At 37.0% G+C, this 19,802-nt stretch overlaps 1 protein-coding gene across 8 annotated transcripts in view; it reads right to left on the bottom strand.

The window, feature by feature from the left end:
* HDAC9 (histone deacetylase 9) overlaps positions 1-19,802 on the bottom strand; it is a 487,500-nt gene that overhangs the window by 28,266 nt on the left and 439,432 nt on the right. For all 8 annotated transcript variants that reach the window (XM_074574812.1, XM_074574814.1, XM_074574815.1 and 5 more), the window contains one exon: positions 2,693-2,826. In XM_074574812.1, coding sequence (XP_074430913.1) covers positions 2,693-2,826 — 134 coding nt within the window. The remainder of the gene's footprint in view (positions 1-2,692; positions 2,827-19,802) is intronic.

Genomic DNA, 19,802 nt, shown 5'->3' with positions numbered 1-19,802 from the left:
CAAAAAGCCCTGCAAAATGTTTATGAATTCTAATCCTCAGCACATGAATAAATACATCTGACAAACTGCAGAGTACCTTACAAAGGCCTTTCCCAACCTTTCTAATTTGAGTTCAATTACATGTGTAGCGTTTAGAAAATGAAGTTCATCTTGCCAATGTTTTTAAACTAGGGTTGCACTACATACTATTATTTGTAAAAGTGAAAGGCAGATAATAGGTTATAATTATCCTATTAATCACCTGTAAAGAATTGCATTCAAGGAAGTATGCATCCTCAAATTACAATAATTGGTTGTTTGAAGAACAATTTTTTTCTGTGCCTGGCAGGAACACGCTTTGAATTTGCTGTGCAGGTTCATGAATATTATGCTGAAATCAAGCAATGTATATGCTATGGGTCATGTGGTGTTGACTGCCATAAATCTATAGATGTCAACAGACGTGCAGATTTCTAACTGCTAACTAGGCATCAGACTTCCTCATTAGTATCTGCTCCTCGGCAACACCTTTGGTTATTCTTTTAAGCAAACATCAGTTTCTTATGGAAGTGTGGGTAACAACATCCTCTCTGGAGTGTTTTTCTCTTCTTAGCGGCACAGCATATTTTCTCTTTGAAATTCTGTTGCGCCAGACCATTTAATGCATGTCCCTGAAGACAAAGCTGTGAGTAAGAGCACATGAGACTAACTCTTATTGCACGAGATGTTTCAAGTTATTAAAGATTGTGTTCTTTTACAAGTGAATTAAAACTGGCTGTGTGGTTACATTTGTATTAATTCTCAGTTATTAAATTCTTGCCTCTCCTGAAATTTGCTTTGCTGTATTTTGCAAACAGATAGACTCATAATTTACTTAATTTCCCAGTCTCTAGTTGTTCTAAAATAAAATAGAAGAAAGTCTCTACTCCGGTACACTTATGCCATTTCTTTTTCTCACAATTGGTATTTTTTCTCACATAATGGCTAGTCAGTGACTGCAGAAATAGTAGTTTGGTGTGATATAGTGTTAAAACAAAACAAGGCAGTTTTCATAAATGGGTAGCACCACCAAATGGTCATAACTGGATAGAAGGACCCAGGCACCTACACAGAGGAAGACACATCATATCATCAGCTTTGTACCATTTGCATGAGTCCCACAAGAGTGCAAATTTCAGAGAATGGGTTTAGAAGGGCTATGAAAAGCCACTGGTGCCATAAGATACTACCACAGGGAAGGTGATGACAGGGGATATCAATGAGAGTGCCCTGGAATGGCAGCTGATCAGGAAGGCAACACTGTATGTACTAAGATTGTCAAATGCCTGAAGTTAGGTTTTGTAAGCCACATTTCAGCACCCAAATAAAAGGACCAACATTGAGCTGAGCATCTATTTTGATAGTGCATGTCACCACACTGGAAAACTCTCCTTACGGGACTTGTCAAAGGTGATTGTAGATTAAACCCAATGAAAGCTTTTCTTATTTTTTTTGGTGGACACGTCTACTTTACATTTTTGAGAATATTTTTGAAAAAACTATCACTTTATCCATTGCATGTATAATGTAAAAAACAATAAGCATAAAAATATTTTTCTCGATGGGTGATAAAGATAAAAAGCAGTGGTTAAAAAGAACATTTAGAAAATCCTTCCTTGCAATATCCATCAGAAGACGCATTATTTCACATATATTCACATAGGTATGAAGTCTTGAAGTGGAAGGGAACTGGCAGACTGGCTTGCAATTTGGCTCTAATACATTTGATTGGAAAGATTATATAGCTGTTATGTTGATTATATAGCACTTCTCCTGGGGAAAAGAAAGTAACACGTTGCACTTCATAACAAGATCTTGCAAAATTCACAATTTATGGTAAAGGCTTTTGTCCTTTCATAAATGATTTTGGCTGTACCTTCAGCAAGCTTATTTTCCTTCTCACCATATTTGTAGGAGAAAAGATATTTTCTAGTGGACAGCAAAACCAATTTTTGCTAACTTGAACGCTTATCTTGTGTTTGTGTACACAAGTAAGACGTACTCATATTTACTTAGTCTGATAGTCCACTCTCAAAAGTTTTTACGTAATATATACAGTGTTTACATAATATATACAGTATTCAATAAATCCTGGGCACTCATTTAAATTACATATAGATCAACCCAAATTATCATTTATAACTTAAAAAATTATTTTGAAGTCTTGGACACATTTTATCAACATTCTTCAATTTCAAAAGCCTCTGAAATATGTTCTTTTACATGTCAGTTGAAGGATTAAAATACTGCAAAAAAGTGTCTTTGCAATATCCAGTTCCTAAGATTACCAGATACCTTGCAAAAGCTATTTTTTGTCAATGATAGTTGGCCAGAAGGTCTGATCCTGATAGATGATATGCAGACCAATGACTACCAATGATGTAAAGTCTGGTATTCAGCACAACATCACCAAAAGCAATTTTGAGGTATTAAATCTGACTCAGAACTGGGAATAATTTAGGCAAATACTAAAGGATTTATATAATCACCTAATTTAGACATATTTATCCAAACCAGCTCATCTGAGGTCTGCTCATTTCTAAGATGTGTTCAAATTGCCTGTGTTATACCAAATGAAAAACGGACTGATGTTATTGTTACTAAAAGAAAATCAAAGATAGGAGTTTCAGCAAACTTGGATTATTCTCTCCACCTACTGTGATTTATGTTTTACCTCATTTCCTAAAAGGGCGTTTATACAGGCTTCAGATGCATCACAGATGGCAGTAAGGTCATGTCCTCCCTCCAGTGCCAGCACAACACGGCCATCCGCTAGCTTCAGCAATTGCTTGGTTAGGTGACCGAAACCTGGTATTCAAATACAGTAGTGCAAATAATTAAAGTAGAACAGATATTACTGGCATATTTCACATCTGCTGCATGAGAATGTAGAAAGCTCACGGATATTGCACAGGGAGCTCGGGATATATTTAGTCCAGTATCCTGTTTCTGACTATGGCCCACACCAGATGCTTTGGAGTTAGGTACATGGAATTTTGTACGAGGCAGATGTGAGATAATGTCCCTCATGCTGATCCCTAGTAGCTGGAGATTAGTTGAAACATGAAGTTGTTTCTCTTCTTGCCCTCATTAACCATTATCGCCCCAGATTCAATTCCTACTTGCACATCGGTGTGACATTTACCCATGTTACTTAGAGATATCTGACATATCATATTTAGAGATATCCAACATATATAGCGACAAGTACTATTTGCAGTTAAACTATGAAACTAAAATTAAAAGTGATTTTATTTTTCAAATTAAATTTGTGTTTACAAATTGCTTCTTCCATTGTATTTGGGGTTTGAGTATACTATACAACCACAGAGTGAAAAATAGCGTAAACGTAAGTTACCTCTAAGCTCTATTTTGAAGTGGTTTTGGAGGCAGCATTAACAACTGTATCACTTATTTTGATTCAAGAGTTTGGTATAAGTTAAAACCATCCAGAACTTCATAGATATTTCTACCAGCATCACTCACTCCTGACCAACCATGTTCTAAGTAATTCTACACCACAGCCAAAAATGATAGTGCTTCATTTTATGGTGATCTATAACTACATAAACATTACCAAAAAGTTTTCATCTATTATTCAAGTCAAATTAATTTATTTCATTTTTAGCAACAAGAAAAATTGCATGAAAAAAATGTTAATTTGGAGAGAAGATTTTAGAGAGAAGTTTTGTGGTAGTTTCAAATAACAGGACGGTTATTATTTTTGATTAATCTCCTTTAAGCGGGTAATGATAATTAAAGCTTTGAAACTATTGAGTCAAATACCTTTCACATTATGTTCTTTTCTACTGGGTCTGTTCTAGTTGCTCTACTGATCATCACTACTCATTCCAGTGCATTTCATAGCCTTAAATAAAGCATTTAGAAGGTACCTGCTAAAGCTTGGGGCTCTATAAAGACAGTAAAATCAACACCTTTTTATTATGTTCCAGTGAAGAAGGTCAGCAAAAATTAAAAACTATAAAAATTACAAGCATATTTTCTAGAGTACTTTTCCAAGATGGAGACCTAAGGCTTGATCTGGCAAAACAGCAATCAGGCCATTCGTTCTGTTTACGTCTTAGGACCTTGTTAAGCACTTGCCCATTTTTGTTGAGGGACTTTAATAATACCAGACTTGGTTTAGTTGTTCAGACCAAAAAAAAAAGGAAAAAAGAAAAAGAAAAAAGATCTATTTGCCACTTAATCTATAGATGATCACAGAACTCTTGAGGTGAAATATTGTTTCCTTAAGCCACTCCGGAATCTTCTGTGCCGTCTAAGAACTGCAGTTTTGATTCTAGCAAAGTGGTTCAAATTACATACAGGGTTGAAAAACAAATAAAATCTTAAACTCTCATTTAAGTTCAACCTTTCTTCATGAAAAAAAAAAAAAACAACCCACCACCCAATCCTCTCTACAAAAGACCAAATTTAGACAGGATAATAAAAGTGAAGGAAGGAGTGGAATGAGGATAACCTTTGATCTTTAGCCAATTTCTACTTTCTTTTACCTACAGGATTTATTTCTGTCTGCATGTTACACATGTGATCTTTGGATTCATAAGAGAGTGCCAGCAACGTAAAGTGAGTCGTACATACAGCATTTAAAGGAAATGAAGAAGAATGAACGGGCGCAGACTCCTCGCATCCACAAAATCTACAACTTACCCTTCGGGTCTGTGAGAAATCCAACAGCACTTTTAAGACACCATTATCCTTCATGTTATACAGCTTCTGTGAAGAAGGGAAAGCTCTACCATGTTTCCCCTGCACATTTTGAAAATTTTGTATGACCGCAAATGTTGCTACAGCCACATCGTAATTTTCTGAGGTATGTGTGGCAATAAATGTAAAGACTCTCTCAATGCCTTTTTCTTCTTTTAGGCAACCATACGTAACATAACCCATAGACATTGTTACAATGTTAGTTTGTCTGCTTGGTTTCCTAATGATTTTCCTGGTATCAATGTTATAATAACCATCCCTAGCTGAGTCAGGATCCATGCAATGAGCCATACAGAAAACATTTTTCCCAACAGAGATCACGGCAACAAGATTAAGTGTTGCCAAACCAAATCTATATGATGGGGGCTTTTCTTCAGCATAACTACCCTGAGAAAGTAGAGGTGACTTGCTAGAAAGGGAGGAAATAACTTTAGCCAACAGTACCAACATCACCGGTGACCAAATGAGTTATGGAAATTCTTAACAAAGAAACTTGGATCCTGTGCCACTGCAGCAACCTAAGAAAGCTATTAGCTTCCTCAAGGAAATCCCCTGGAGTGCAGAAGTAACAAAATGGAAAGAAAGGAATCCCAGTCAAGTAATGGTTTTAAGATGGACTGCAGTTCATGCCAAATAATTAAGAAAAACAAGAAGAAAATAGTAACAAGCACCACGAAAAGAATCAGTCATCTTCCCTGCTATAAGGAGATCAAGCACATATTGGACACCCCACTGACCAACTCTAAGGTGAGAAAGGAGTCAGATGAGAATTTTGAATCCTGGATCTTCCAACTCACATGAATTTCTAGAAATCATCAGCAATTCTTGGCCCTTCCATTATGCCTGCTGACAAAGGTGCCAGCTGTGATACTGGCTTTAAAAGATGGGTTTTGGTTTGGATTTGGCATACTCTAAAACTTCATACTTTTGCAGTGGTGCATAACAATTATAGATTAGTGGCATTTTATAAAAACAGAAAAAGTTCAGTTATAAAGTGGAACATCATGTTGAAACATCAGCACTTGATTTTTGGTCCAGCTTTAAATGGGCATTGCTTCTTTGAGGCTGCAGGTGCCTTCAGGCCATTTAGAGTCTGAATGCCTGAGTGCCTCACAGGCATCTATTAATCAGGACTTGAAAGGGCCCTGGCAGTATCCATAATTATTTGTGTCATAAACATGAGTAAAAATGTCACAAATTAATAATAATAAAAAGAAATAGTACTTAAAAATCCAATCATTTCAGCCAATAAGTGAGAAAAGTTTACACATACAGGGGTATTTCTCAAATCTCATAAACGTGCTCAAAAGTGTCAAAATTTTTAAAATTAGGCTCATGCAGTGTGCCAGGAAATCGAGACCATGGTTCTGTGCCAACTATTCTTTTCATAATTTCTGTAATCTAAATGTTAAAAGTACCTGTTTCCTTCACAGATCCAATATTTAGACATTCAGGGTAGAATTTGCAAAAGCACTTAATACTTGTTTGCTATGATCTTAGTAGAGACAATGATAAACGTTCACTTTACATAAGAAACAACATCAAAACACTACTAAGTAGTTTGGAAAATCCTACTCACCAATTGGTTTACATTTTCATAACAAAAAAACCTGTGGGCACACAATTGTGCATCTGAGCAAGAAAAACCAGATTAAAATGGAAACCATTATAAACCATGTTATTTATTGGAGAAATATGCAGTATATGAGCTGTTATCTGCTGGACTTTGAAGTAAAAATATGAACTTCTGAAACAAAACCAGAACAGTTTTAATTATACCCTTTCCCCTCCTCCAATGCTATTAGTGGAGGAGACGAAATATTCAGCCTTATGTAAGAAAATATTCTATTGTGGGAAGGCAGAAAGAGAGAAAATTAATACTGTATTATACTAATGAGCAAGCTGCCAGGCTGTTATTAAAGGACACAGTGTGCTGATCACTTCACTTACCATCTAAGCAAGTAATTCAGGTCTTAGTGGACTGGTCTCCCAGTATAACACTAAGGAGCCCTGGTTTTGCTTGTTTTTTTTTTTTCTTTGTAACAGATGAGCTCCCCATGTGCTCCTTCTACTTCTGCCAAACAAGGAATGACATAGGTGAAGCTTCTGCCTCATTTGACCAAAGCTGCTGGAGCAACTTTTTGGAGCAACACTACCTGGACTTACTGAAAACCAATAAAATGTTAAACCTTATAAAAAGAGAACCCAGATTTATTTCAGTTTTCTATTTTTATTTTTGAGGTATCCTTAGTCTGACAACTTGAAATAGAAAGTGGCGGACAGAGAGCAGGTGAAGCACATCTTAATCAGGCCAGTTCCTCTCCAATAGACTCAGCACACAACTGTGTTGTGTGTTACAGCTAGACGAAGTAAAGCTAACAAGTCAGAGTTTGTATGTACAGCCTCCCATTTTGAGAAAGAAACGTTTGAGAATGAAGACAACTTGTGAATATTATTCTTTCCACATCCTTTCCTCAGAAGACAAGGAAAAGAACCATATGGACAGGGTACACTCCCCACCAGCACCGCAGCACTCCTTGTTTGCATAAACAGTCATGTAGGCAACTCAATTTGCTCGCCAGCAAATGTGCAAACGCCCAGTTAGCGGGGACTAATCCTGCCTCAGCAGAAGACAGACCCTTTGCCTCTCCCCCAATGTACATAAGGAGAGCAGATGTCTCCTGCGCAGTCATTTTCTGTGTGGCAGCAGGCTGAGGAGAGCAGAGCTGTGGCGCTGGCCCTTGCTCAGGGGAGGTGGCTGGTGGAGGAACAAGGACACGTCGACAACGGAAAGGTTGGTGAAGCTTTGGAGTTATGGAGAAAGTCTCAGCTTTTTCAGCCTCAGCAGCGGGGCCTCAACAGCTCTTCCGTCTTCAACATCTTAAAAGCTACAACCCGACCCTAAATTGCAGGCAGAGTTCTGGTGAGCTCCTCTGGCTACTCGGAGCAGCCTGGAGAGGAATACACGCAAAACACAAAAACTCCACAGTCTCTGTCCTGGACCTCCAAGCATGTATTTAACTATTATTTACCATTTAATCATGTCATTACTCTCTAATTTACTTGAGAATGTGTTTTTCTCTCATTAAAACTGTTGCGATGATCATTGCCAAAAGTCTACCCACCAGTGTTCTGTGCTCCTTCCCTGTGGTTCCTTCGTGACTATTTGATTAATTTTCATTGATATTCTTCCAACAATAGCATCTAAAATTAACTGGGTCAGTTTTTACATAACTTCCTGAGTCATCAGGGTATGTGTCCTAAATAAATATGTCCATACAGGAATCAAATGATAATTTACCCTTCCAGCACTGGCAGGGGATAGAACATTTTGCAAAGCTTGTGTTCTACGATAAGAAAACACATTTTCTTCTCAGGTCTTAATTGAGGACCTTTTATTCAATCAAAACTTCATTTGGATTAAGTCAGAGGTTTGACTCAGTTAGCAGGATGTGTCCCTGAGTGAGGGGGAAAGGGATATTTTAATGCCAAATACATTCTTATGAAAAACATTTTCCAAATGGCTGAAATTATGAATGTTAGTATTGAGGTACCTAAATTTAAATGGTAGAGATGTGGCCTCCAGGCATTAGCTGCTGATTTCTTGCTTCTAATACTGGAGAAGGAAGCTCAGTACCACTTCAAATTACATGTCTTGAGCAGGCATTTAATTTAGATTAAATTAGACAGTAATTGTACGTTAAATAAATACCAATCGTTTTAGGAACACACTTTTTATGGATTAACAATTTATGTAATAGATGTTTTTATTGCATGCCTGTTAGTTCTACAGTAATATGTTTTTCATAATTAACTGCTCTTTAGCTGCTACACTAAACATAACTTCCTAAATCTCTATTAAATACATACTCAAGGATACATAGGATACCTCTTCTAAAGCTGAAGAATGCAAACCTGTCTCACCACAGCAAAAGCCCACCTCCACAATGCTCAGTAGGATGGTTTGAGCATCTTCAGCCCTTTTGAGGTATGCATGTACCCAAGCGGGTCATATAGTCCATTGTGTTTGCGTAGTCCTCTGGGAAGGAGGAACTTGTGCACTTCCATCACACAACGGCAGCACTGGCCACCTGACAAAATGTTGATCAGAGAAAACACGTGGAGGAGGAAGACTCCCCCAAACCCTTCTCCCAGTTCATTCATACTAAAAAAGGGGAAGGGATTTCTTTTGTACCCTGTGCTATTAAGCAATAGGGATTCTACATCGTCCAGGAAAGGTCACAGCAATGTACAAAATAATGATGATGGTTTTAGAGCTGTTACAATGCTGTCATGTGGATTCAGAAGGAAAATATTCAACCACAGATTTCAGCTGCCAGAGCCAAAGCAGGAACTTTTGGACATTCCCAAGACTGTCTGGATGTTTTTTAGACCTGTTCTTGCTACCTATTTGCTTTTGCCTTCCTTTCTTCTCATTTTCTTCACGTTCTCTTCATCTCTACCCCATCCCACACCTGGCCCAAGTACTAATTTCTCCAATGTCCTGCCATCCTCCCCCCCCCCTTTTTTTTTAATTTTGATTCCCATTTAGTAAATCTTCTATTAAGTAAAGCTGCCCAGGAAGCAAGATTATCTGTCCCTCAGAGTTCTTCAATGCTTTTTTCAGGAACATTTAGCTGTTCTGCATCAGAAAGCATAAACCAAGAGAGGAAATATGGAACTGCAAACAGCAAGGTGGCCCTTCAGAAACTTGGGTTCTGATCTCTCTGAAAAAGGCTGTTGCTTCATCTGGGTGTGGAGATTCTACATGGGACTTGGGGTTTCTCTTTTTCTTTTTTTCTTTTTTTCTTTTTCCCTGGAGATTAAAAATCCCTCTAAAGGGATTCTATGGGGATAGCCTAATCAGACTGATAATTATCTCCTGAAAATCTGTCCCACATATTGTGAACTCTGACAAGCTGATAGTGTAAGTAGTAGTACTGTTATCATGATAACTTCTTCCAAATCTGATCAAGTTGTCTGATTTAAACTGATATACAATACTTGCATCTGATGTTACAAATTACAGATGATTATATCTCCAAATCTGAGTCCAGACTCAGTAACGGGTTGGCTAGAAAACAAGACATCTGATAAAAAAAATAATTCAAAGTATGAGGAATTTGTTTCTAATCCACACTGGAATGAAAATCAGATACTACTATTGACTATCCAAATAAATCAGTAAGCTTGATAAAGTTTGGAGAAGTTTATTATAATGCTACTGCCTATAAAATCAACTTGACACATTTTTAAAATATGTGGGGCAAAGTTTCTGCTGTTATAAATGAGTATAGCTGAAATGTGGGCACTGAGTTATGACTGAAAACAATCTGATGGGAAGATCTAGCCTTATTTCTTTTTTTAACTGATGAAAAGCCAAGTCAGTTAATTTTGAATTGACCCAAGAGACTAACACGAAGGATCTGATTTAAAGCCAATCACTCAGAAGCTGAGAACTGACTGCCATTTTCTGAAGATGGTCTACAAAATTCTGCCAAGAAAAGCAGCATGGACTAAACGATCTTTCCAACATATACAGTTTCTCAGTCTACAAATTAAGGCTCTCACTTTATTTGCAGTCATTCATTGACCCCGCCACATCAACATAGCGCATTAAATTAAGGGCTAGTTCCTTAGCCAGTGTTAATCAGCATATACCATTATCTAAAGACCTGGCCTCCAGATGTGGATCATTCATCATTGCAAGACTAGGGACATAGATACAACAAGCATATCAGGGATGGGTTCTTGTAGGTGGATAGACTTGAGGTAAATACTCTATTTCCTGAGCAATTTGGCATCAAGTCTCCTGGTGAACTCAATATTAGTATCAGAGGTCTAGTGCTCCTCAGGATTTGGATAACTTTGTTTAATAAACATCATTTTATAATATCAGAAGGGAATAAGGCAGTGCATTTCTAAGGGATTACTGTACATCTCGAGTAGTTACTCACTTTCCCTTTGGCCTTGTGCCCGTTAACCCCACCTGACATATGCTATAATCACCCAGAAATGCACTGCCTGTCACCACTTATTGAAAAGGTAATGTGTAAAACTCACTAAAGGAAATGGTATTGAAACTAGGTTTGAGGTCTGACTCCTTACAGTCTTCTGATTAATTGCAATTTCCAAGCAAAATACTTTGAGCAACTTTCTATTATGCTGTTCTATTACAAAAATGTGTAAGAATTAAGGATGTGATTTCAACCCATACAACAGCCCCTTTGTCCCTTTTCATACTCTTAAAAGGACAGAGAGATGCCTTGAAATGGAGGGTAAAACCCCACAGAGAAAAAGAAACTGTAGCTACCATTTGAATTACATAGTTGGTTCTATCCAACTTTCTTCTCGAATGGAGAAGTCATGTCAGAACTTTGTCACTCATGTTATTACACAGCAGAATTTGCAAGAGCCTTAACCTGCTCGGAGCACAAGAAAAGGTGGCGGGGAATTGCATAGGCCTCAGGTGAAGGCAGGACTGACGCCACTTTGTTCTGATGCACAGGAGGTGGAAAGATGTAGAAGATAGTTTTATTGGCTGTTCCCCAGAATGAAATATATGACTCGTCCTCATCACAGATAAGTAAAATTTTTAAAGAATGAGAGTAAAGATTTTCCTTTTTTTTTTTCATTTTGTAGACACTAGGGTGAGGTTTGTCTGCTGGGTGAATGAGAGGGCTTCGTGTATGATACAACTTGTGATCTGGATCAAGTTAATTGGAATGGGAGTGGTCTTTTTGTTTCACCAGAAATTCTCCCCCCGAGGAAACACATACGAGTATAAAATCTTTTCTTAGAATATTGAATATCTCATTCCTGTCTTTCCAGTCTTCTGACATACAGTTCTCAGAAAGAGTCCTTCTGTGAACTTCTGCAGCCAAGCAGTGACCCACTAATTACCGCTTGAGAACAAGTGCTCCAGAAACTCTCATGGAACTCTTCACCCAGTGGTTTTCTACCTTTTCTTAGAGAAATTTAAAACAATGAAATAAGCATGCAGGTGCATCATAAAAAGACCTGGGTGAAAAATGCCTTCAGTTGTCTGAGCAGTTATGGAGTACTACTTTCTGGATTTTCTCAGAGTGAGGAGCAGAGTCACTCAGGAATGACTTGATTCTGCAAGATCCATGGGTAAGCAAATGACCAATATCCCTCCTGTTACCATAGCAGGACAGCAGCATTACGGGAAGTTGGCAGGCCTAAAATAATTGGTCTTCATTGAACAATAGAAAGATCAAGACAAACAATGATATTTCTGTGCTACACTCAGACCTAAATCCAGCTAACTAGTGTCAAGGTAATTTGAGGACTCCAGATGTTGTTGCAGCTGCATTACCACAGTCATCTTAGTCATTCTCCTTAAAAGTGGGAAGTTCAGAACAGGGCAAAAATCATTCATTCAGTGTTAAAATACAGTTTTTGAGCAACATCAGTAATTTTTTTCTTCAAGGGAAAACACTATATCGGCTTTTTTAAATGGAGACACTGAAAATCTACTAACAGAATAGCTACTGTTTCTCCCTCCAGAGTTTTAACAACTAGAAGTAAAACAACCTGCTGTCAGAGCTCAAAGCTCCCTAGTGACTCCAGAAACTTAGCAAACAACGTATACCAAACTGCAACAGCAGGATTGCATTTATTCTTCCTTCTAACAAAGTTGAAGAGCCACAGCAGCTGAAAGCCTGGGCAAAAATTATCCAAACTTCATAGCAAAGTCACTTAGAAACCCTTGATAACAAAGGTGTTTGACTGTCTCACTACAGATAAATAAAGAAGCTCAACAAAAGAAAAATATCAAATTCAGAACCGCTCCACTTATCAGAGTATACAGCGGTCACTCTAGCAGAGAAAGATGCACTTTTTAGTCATTATCAGTTTTAGCCAAACTGCTCATTTAATTTCATAAAAGAAATGGTCACGGACAAAAATTCTAGCATCTTTTCACTTTTTTACCTAAATATTACAGCTCGATGCTATGTTAGAGGGTAATAATTAATTAATTAATATTAATTACACACGAGAGAGATGAAAGAAAACAAAAAATTAGACATAAGAGAGAAAGATGAAAGAAAACAAAAAATTAGACATAATAGATTTGGGGAAAGGATAAAAATGTATGTTGGGTTAATAAAACATATTGTTATTGAATAACAAATAAATACATCTGTGTCTAAAAGAGAATAAAGGCATATAAGTGAAATTACAGGGTGACTAAGTGGATGAGCAAGAACAAAATGAATATGAAACTAAATATTTTCAAGGACTTAGATTTTGTTATAACCACCAGGAATGACAAGAAAGAGAACAGAGAAAGCTTATGATCTTATTTCTGCAAAGGGATGCAGACCATTTCTGAATCCTTCTCCAGGGATATACTTTTGTATCCTTCATATACAGAGAAAGGTGAGGCAGTCCCACAGCTGTATTGACATGAACATGATTCAGGTTTTTCCTGCAGTGAACTCTGGATTCCTCAGTGACTGGTTACTAATTCATACAAGGTCTAAACAGAGGTAGTTGGTACTGAATTGAAAATACAGTGTGTTTCAGGTGACAGGTTTGTATGTGTAGGCAAAAATGTCAGTGATAACACTCAAAGTAAATAAGGTATGTAAATAAGCTGGTACTTCTCCCTGGGAGCAATCACATCACTTGCCATTTATTCAGATGTACTACCATACTGTCACAGAGACAAAATCTGAAGTAATCCCATGGCTGTAATGTATTTACACCTCTGTAACTGTGAGCAAAATTTGGCCAAGTAAGTGCAAACCTTTCTCTTCTTTTAACAACAGTAAAATAAGTTTAGAAATTGGGAATGAAATCCACATTAAAGTTCAAATGCATATTTGGAGATCCACATTTTATCAACAAGAACAGAGATTTTACAGTGAATGCCCAACAGTTTCCTGAACTCATCTGGACTCAAGGAGCCAACAGCAGTTGCTCTTTCTAACCTTTTAGCTACTTATATGTCTTACCAGACCACGTCTTATTCTAATGGGTTATCATAAATAAATTCAAATTACCTTTCCGTATATACGAATCCTTAGTGGCAGTGGAAAAGGTGGCTTCTATCTCCCTCCTATGTGCTGTGTAACACCATCTCAAGATGATGAGCCCTGGCATACACCTAGCTCAACCTGGAACAGCTCGAAGATAGTCTGGAAGTCTTTTTAACAAAGACCACAAACAAAAAGCTTTCATTTTCTTTCCCTCATACCCATTGTGAACCCAAACAGTAAATCTATGTATTTATTATAACACTTGCAAGGACTGAGTGCTCAGATCTGAGTAGAAAACATGTCTGAGGGCAAATGCTTGCAGGTAAGTAAAGAAAAAAGTCATTTCCAAACTACAGACAATTTTTGGTGGTGGTAGCTATTAATAAAACACATTTCTTTAGTGCTAAAATCTATACAAATCAGAGTAAGACCCGGATGTTGCCTATTCAAGAGGTGTGAAATCCAACATGTGCAGCTGGCAAGGCTCATACAAGTGTGAGTGAGCGGGTGTGTGGTTGCAGGCAGAGGGGGTTGTAAAAAAACGGGGAGCTTTTTCATCCTATCCTGTTTCAGTTGCCCAAGGAACAGGTAGGAATATTCCTTGTGACCCCTTCAGACTAGGATGGTTTTACTTCTTCTTGTACCTGCTGTATTGTGTCTTCCTGACTCCTCAATATGTCTGGAAATGCTCAAGATAAATTTGTTTCAACATGACTATTATCTGTTCTATGGGACTACTATATCGTGCATCCAATTTAATATTTGGATCAGAGCTCTGAATTTCTGGCTGTGGCTTTTCATGGCCAGTTGCAATGCATAGGTGACCTGCTGATTGATATTGCAAACTGGACAAATAGAGAAATAAAAACATTTTTATTTAATCTGAAATTAAGATTCAAGAAACAAGAAATCTGGGACCATTATTGTATCAACAACTTTTTTAAAAAGAGCTCATGGTGTTTAAGCTTATTTTTCATTATAGAAAAGAGGATAACAGAAAAAACTGATGTATAGAAGAAAGGTAGAGGAACATTTATTTCCTCTATTTTTCAGATTTAGGCAGAAACTTTGAAGTTAACGTTTGTTGCTGGTTTATAGTTAAACTCTGAACCTGGCCTTCTCTATACCTAGAAAAACAAAAGTCCAGAATAGTAGATGTTCATTCAATTAACTCTATCTTAAACCATATGCAAAAGGGGTCCATTGTGCAAGCAATCATAAATCTCACTTGGCCTAACTTCAGAGCAATTGACCTTGCAACCCAAATAATGTTCCTTTGTGCATAGTTTTTACATGCAATTTCTAGATTTACTGTTTCAAAGAAAGAGTGTGTAAACAATTTCAGCTGAGCCTAAAGTGAGCAACTCATTCATCCTACAGCTGGATGAAATTTTGTGCCAAACTGGAAAGCTTGCTCTGGAAAGAGCCTCTACTGATGCTACTTTCAGTGGATCCAGATTCAAATTTTTTATTTATTTATTTTCACATGCTGATGATATCTTAATTAGGAATTAAATGAGGAGAAGAGAAATGACAAGTTTTAGCAGTTCATTGGACAGCAAAGACTGTAATAAGAAAAGGTAATGACACTTTGCCAGCCCAAGAGTATTCTCTTGTCGGTCATCAAAGGACTGCTACAAATAAAAAATTCTGAGGACTTCTCCAAGAAAAAGGCAGAAGAGAAAACATAGGCAACATAAATGTAACTTCTGCTTGCTCCGGCTCTAACTATCCAGCATCTTAAAGTCTTGCTATTTCTTTTTAATATAAACAAAATTTCAGGCCACGTTTTAAAACGTTCAATATGCAAAGCACACATATAATTTCCATTTGTGCATTCTAGGTGACATCTGTATGGAAACAGTGACAAACCCTTTCCTTGATTAGACATTGTAAAGCCTTTATTAGAAAATTTAACAAAAATGAAAATGTGTTATCTATATCAGTAGTGCACGTTAAAAATCTCAAAGTAACTGGCTCCAAGAGGAATCTTGGCAAACTCTGAAGTCCATATGTGGGAGAGGCAACTTTAGCACTTAGTAAATATCCAAAAATCTGCAATTAACCCTGAGAGAGTCTTCAAACCTCTCTTAGGCTGACAGGCTGTTTTGCTGGAGAGTTCTGGTACTCTTCAGTCATCCTCTGGAGATTCACTGGCCATCTAAAGGATCTGAGCTTTCAATTCAGACACCAAAGTTGGGTGGTTAAAGTCGGGGTAGCCCAGAATACCTCAAACTCACTAGGAGGTTATCCCTGTCCTTGTGTTATATGTAAGCATCGCCAATCTTTTATACACTATTAGGACTGATTGGAGTATTAATTACAAAGAAATAATTCAAATAGTGTAGCCCTGCTTCATATTCATAATACTGTTTGTAAACATACGTTAGTATTTGCCAATTGTTATGTTCATAAAGTTGTTTCTGAAGATGTCTGTTAACATTTGCCAAATGTTTTGTTCAGCTTAGATTCTCCCCACACAATGCTTACCTTGACTTCCTAACCCTAATTATGCATTTCTTATTAGTGCTCATAAAATGTCATCTTATAGTATCTGCTCTCTTAATGTGTAATTGAAACTTTATATACAACAGAATAGGGATTAATTAAGATAAAAAGATAACTAGTAAATAACCAGTTCTCTTGATCACACTAACATTCAGGAATCTTTGCAAAGAAATGTCACTCCTCAGACTTCAGCAAGAACACAAATTAGATCCTGTGACTATTTCTCAATAGGAAATGAAAAAGGAACACAAGCAGGGATGGGATAAATGAGTTTTAAAAGTCAAAGAACTGTTTACTAAAAAGAACAGTGTTTGCATTCCTATTTGCCTGGGCCACTTGCCCCTTTTGCAACCTGATAAAACAAATGAGTCAATACAAATCAAGACGACTTAGTAGCAGAACAGCAAATGGCCATTGTAAAAGTAAATACCAGAGGAAAAGGGACTCCACAAAGGCCCCAGTTCCGCAAATTTTTGCAAGCAGATTTAACTGCTGTACTCTGATCAGACACCTTTAGTCTCAGACATGCCATTTCACTTAAGGAGAGAAAACAGCAAGATCAGGTCCAAAGACAGTAAAATAAAATGGAATAATAACTTGACCTGTTACAAAGTTCATATTTTGAAAATAAAATAGTGGAAAACTTTCACGATTTTTCATGAGAATCTGTCCGTCCTTCAACCATCTTTATGTGATAAACCAGGAATGTTATTCTTTCCTTCCTAGACATACTGCCTTGTTTTCATTGATTTCCCCTGACTGTCAAGGAGCCTTCCAGAAACAGTGGATAAGCTGAGAATTTATGCAGTTCATATTCCCTATCAGGCAAATCACTGCAAAGTTTCATTTTCCCCCTTGCATGTCTGACAAAACTGCAAGACAGCCAAATACAGGTGTTCCGATATATTCAGACACCAGTCTTTTTTCTTTCTCTCTTTTTAATATAATATTTTGTCATTTACTCTGGTGAAAACATTATGGTTGGTAAAGTAAGATCAAGCAATAATTCTAATTTTTTAAAGCCTTTAAAGCAGTTTTTTTGAGAAATATGGGAGTTTAGACAGCACATTTATTTAGTTTTAATTTTTGTGCTGTCATACATCAGCACTGAAGTCCTGATTTAGAACACATGCAGCTTGCCTTTGAAGTTCTGGCTGTTTTTTAACAATGGCAAAAAAAGATATAAAGGAATTAAACAGCACCAAAAAAATCATAAAAAAGGGCTTTTGTGCTCTTGATTTATATATTGTTTTTTATGTTTGTTTAAAAAAAAAGCTTTATTCTTAATAATCTTTCATGGGAAGCTTTGCTCTGACATACCTTTCTTCATCTAAGCCTTTTCTTTTGCATTGACCTTTCTTTTCTCCTTCCTATCCCTCCAAGTCTCTGGACAGTGCTTTCTAATATCGTTCTCGTTCAGCAGCAAAAGGAGTTTATTGGAATTCTTCTGAAAATTGAAAGAGTAGAAAATGTGCAATGATATGCTAAACTGATAATTTTGGATCAACACAACAAATATGCCAGCTAAACAGGACCTCCACATGAAATGGCCTTTTTCTGCTAGTGCTTCTGGCATTGCACGTGTGCAGTGGTATACATGGTCCTTTTGGTCAAGTTACACAACACTGGCATTTTCCAAGGAAGTGCATGAAAGCTGATAGTTGCCGTTGTTCATTTTTGTCCAATGTGTTGTAATAAATAAAAGCCAATGTCTTATTTATTTGTTCTGTGGCCAGCTTTTTCCTGTTATTCTCTCTGCCTTTCAGCTCAAGGACTAAATTGTTGAAGCAACAATAAAAACACCACAACTGGCTTTATAGCTTCTCTCCTTCTTAGGGTCTTCCATTCCCTGGAAAATTTTAGTGTGTACTAGCGTCATCTAAAGGTACCAACACCTTGTGCTACCAAGATCAGTTTTAATTGCAGTCTGCCTTCAAAATACATTGAAAATAAATTCTAGACAGACCACGGCCTGAAAGTGTCCAGATGTTTGAAGCAGAACACTAAAAAAAAACCCGTAAGTCTTAATTGTCAGCCCAAATATGTATGTGTACAGTACCAGTGTGTATGTGTAGAAGGATATGTGCAGGGCATTTGTGATAGCTGAGGGGGCTGGAGAAGCAGGGGCTGACAAGGGAGCTGGACTTTGTCTGAGACATTGCAGGAAGGTTAACAGCTGTGTATCGGGAGTTTACAGGGCACCTTCTCACTCACTGTATCTCTTCCTTACCTTCACCATCTCCTATCCATATGCTTCATCTCTGCACCCCTTCTAAAATACTGCTTACTCTTATCAGTGAAATAATGACAGCTGCATCTGAGGAGAAAGTTGTTTTTGGATTCCATTTCATTCACGGGTTAGTGCAAAATAACAGAATCAATAGAATCTCCTGTCACCTGGATTTATGCGAAAATATTTTTTCCCAGTGAAGCGTACTGGTAAGCTTATTGCAAAGACCCCTCTGAGTTCCACAATACCTCTCTTAAAATCCATATGAAGAACTAGTGTAAAATTTTGACTGAACATAGAAGGTTTTGCAGTTTATTTTATTTTTATAGAATTTAAATATAAATTTTAGCAACTTGGTCTATGTTAACAGAAAACTTGCTTATTATTTCATTTAATGTCATTTCATATTTAATCTATTGACCTTTCTACATCTTGAAGCAAATACTGCTGGATAGGAAAAAACCCCTTTAATTTCATCATCAGGATTCTTCTCACCTACCTTTAACCAAAGAAAAGTTAACTGTCTTGCTTCTGCAACTCCTCTAGGCTAGTTACTACTCAATGAGGAGAAAGGAATCTCCCCAGAAGATATGTTTGCACCAATTTTCAGAAAGGACGAAGGCCTCTTGGAATTAAACACCTCTATCTTGATTGTCATGGACAAATCTGGACTTATTAAGAAGCACGATGTTCAGAAAGCCAAACTTAGAGAGGGGAAGCTCATCTTTGGCTCTGAAAGACTATTTTCATCAAGGCAGGCAAAATTTGCTCTCAGGTACCAAGGGTAATCTTTGGCATTGTGAACACAGTATGCTCAGTGAGAAGCTTCTCAGGTAAATATGAAATTAGAGATGAATGCATTAAATTAAGTAGACTATGCCTCTGTTAATACCTCAATAAAAATTACTCTTGCTAGAGATTTTGTAGGTTACAGAGCCCTGTTTTGAATTTTTTCGTTATTTAAAGTTATTTAAGCGAGTTATAATGCTAATATAATCATGCAATATTAATATATTAATGATATGGTTACTAGAAAATTATTTATAAAAATATTTTCTATATAATAATATTATCTATTTATAATCATTCAAATCTCAAGGTAGCAGGGGTATTTTTATACAGAAATCACGGAAATGATGTAGAAATTATGGTGGTTCTACTTGCAACATGGAAGAAGTCATATTAGCATGTTGTAATAATAACCTTTTTAACTTTAAAGCCTATTTGTCTATGAATACCTTGTAGAATATTTCCAGATTCATAAACTTTGAAAATAATTCCATGCAGACAGAGGATTTCTATGTCAAATT

The sequence above is a fragment of the Larus michahellis genome, chromosome 2 (assembly GCF_964199755.1).
Source record: "Larus michahellis chromosome 2, bLarMic1.1, whole genome shotgun sequence".
Classification (NCBI taxonomy): Eukaryota; Metazoa; Chordata; class Aves; order Charadriiformes; family Laridae; genus Larus; species Larus michahellis.
Note: the sequence above shows the minus strand (reverse complement) of the source record. Positions and strands in the feature narration are given on the sequence as shown.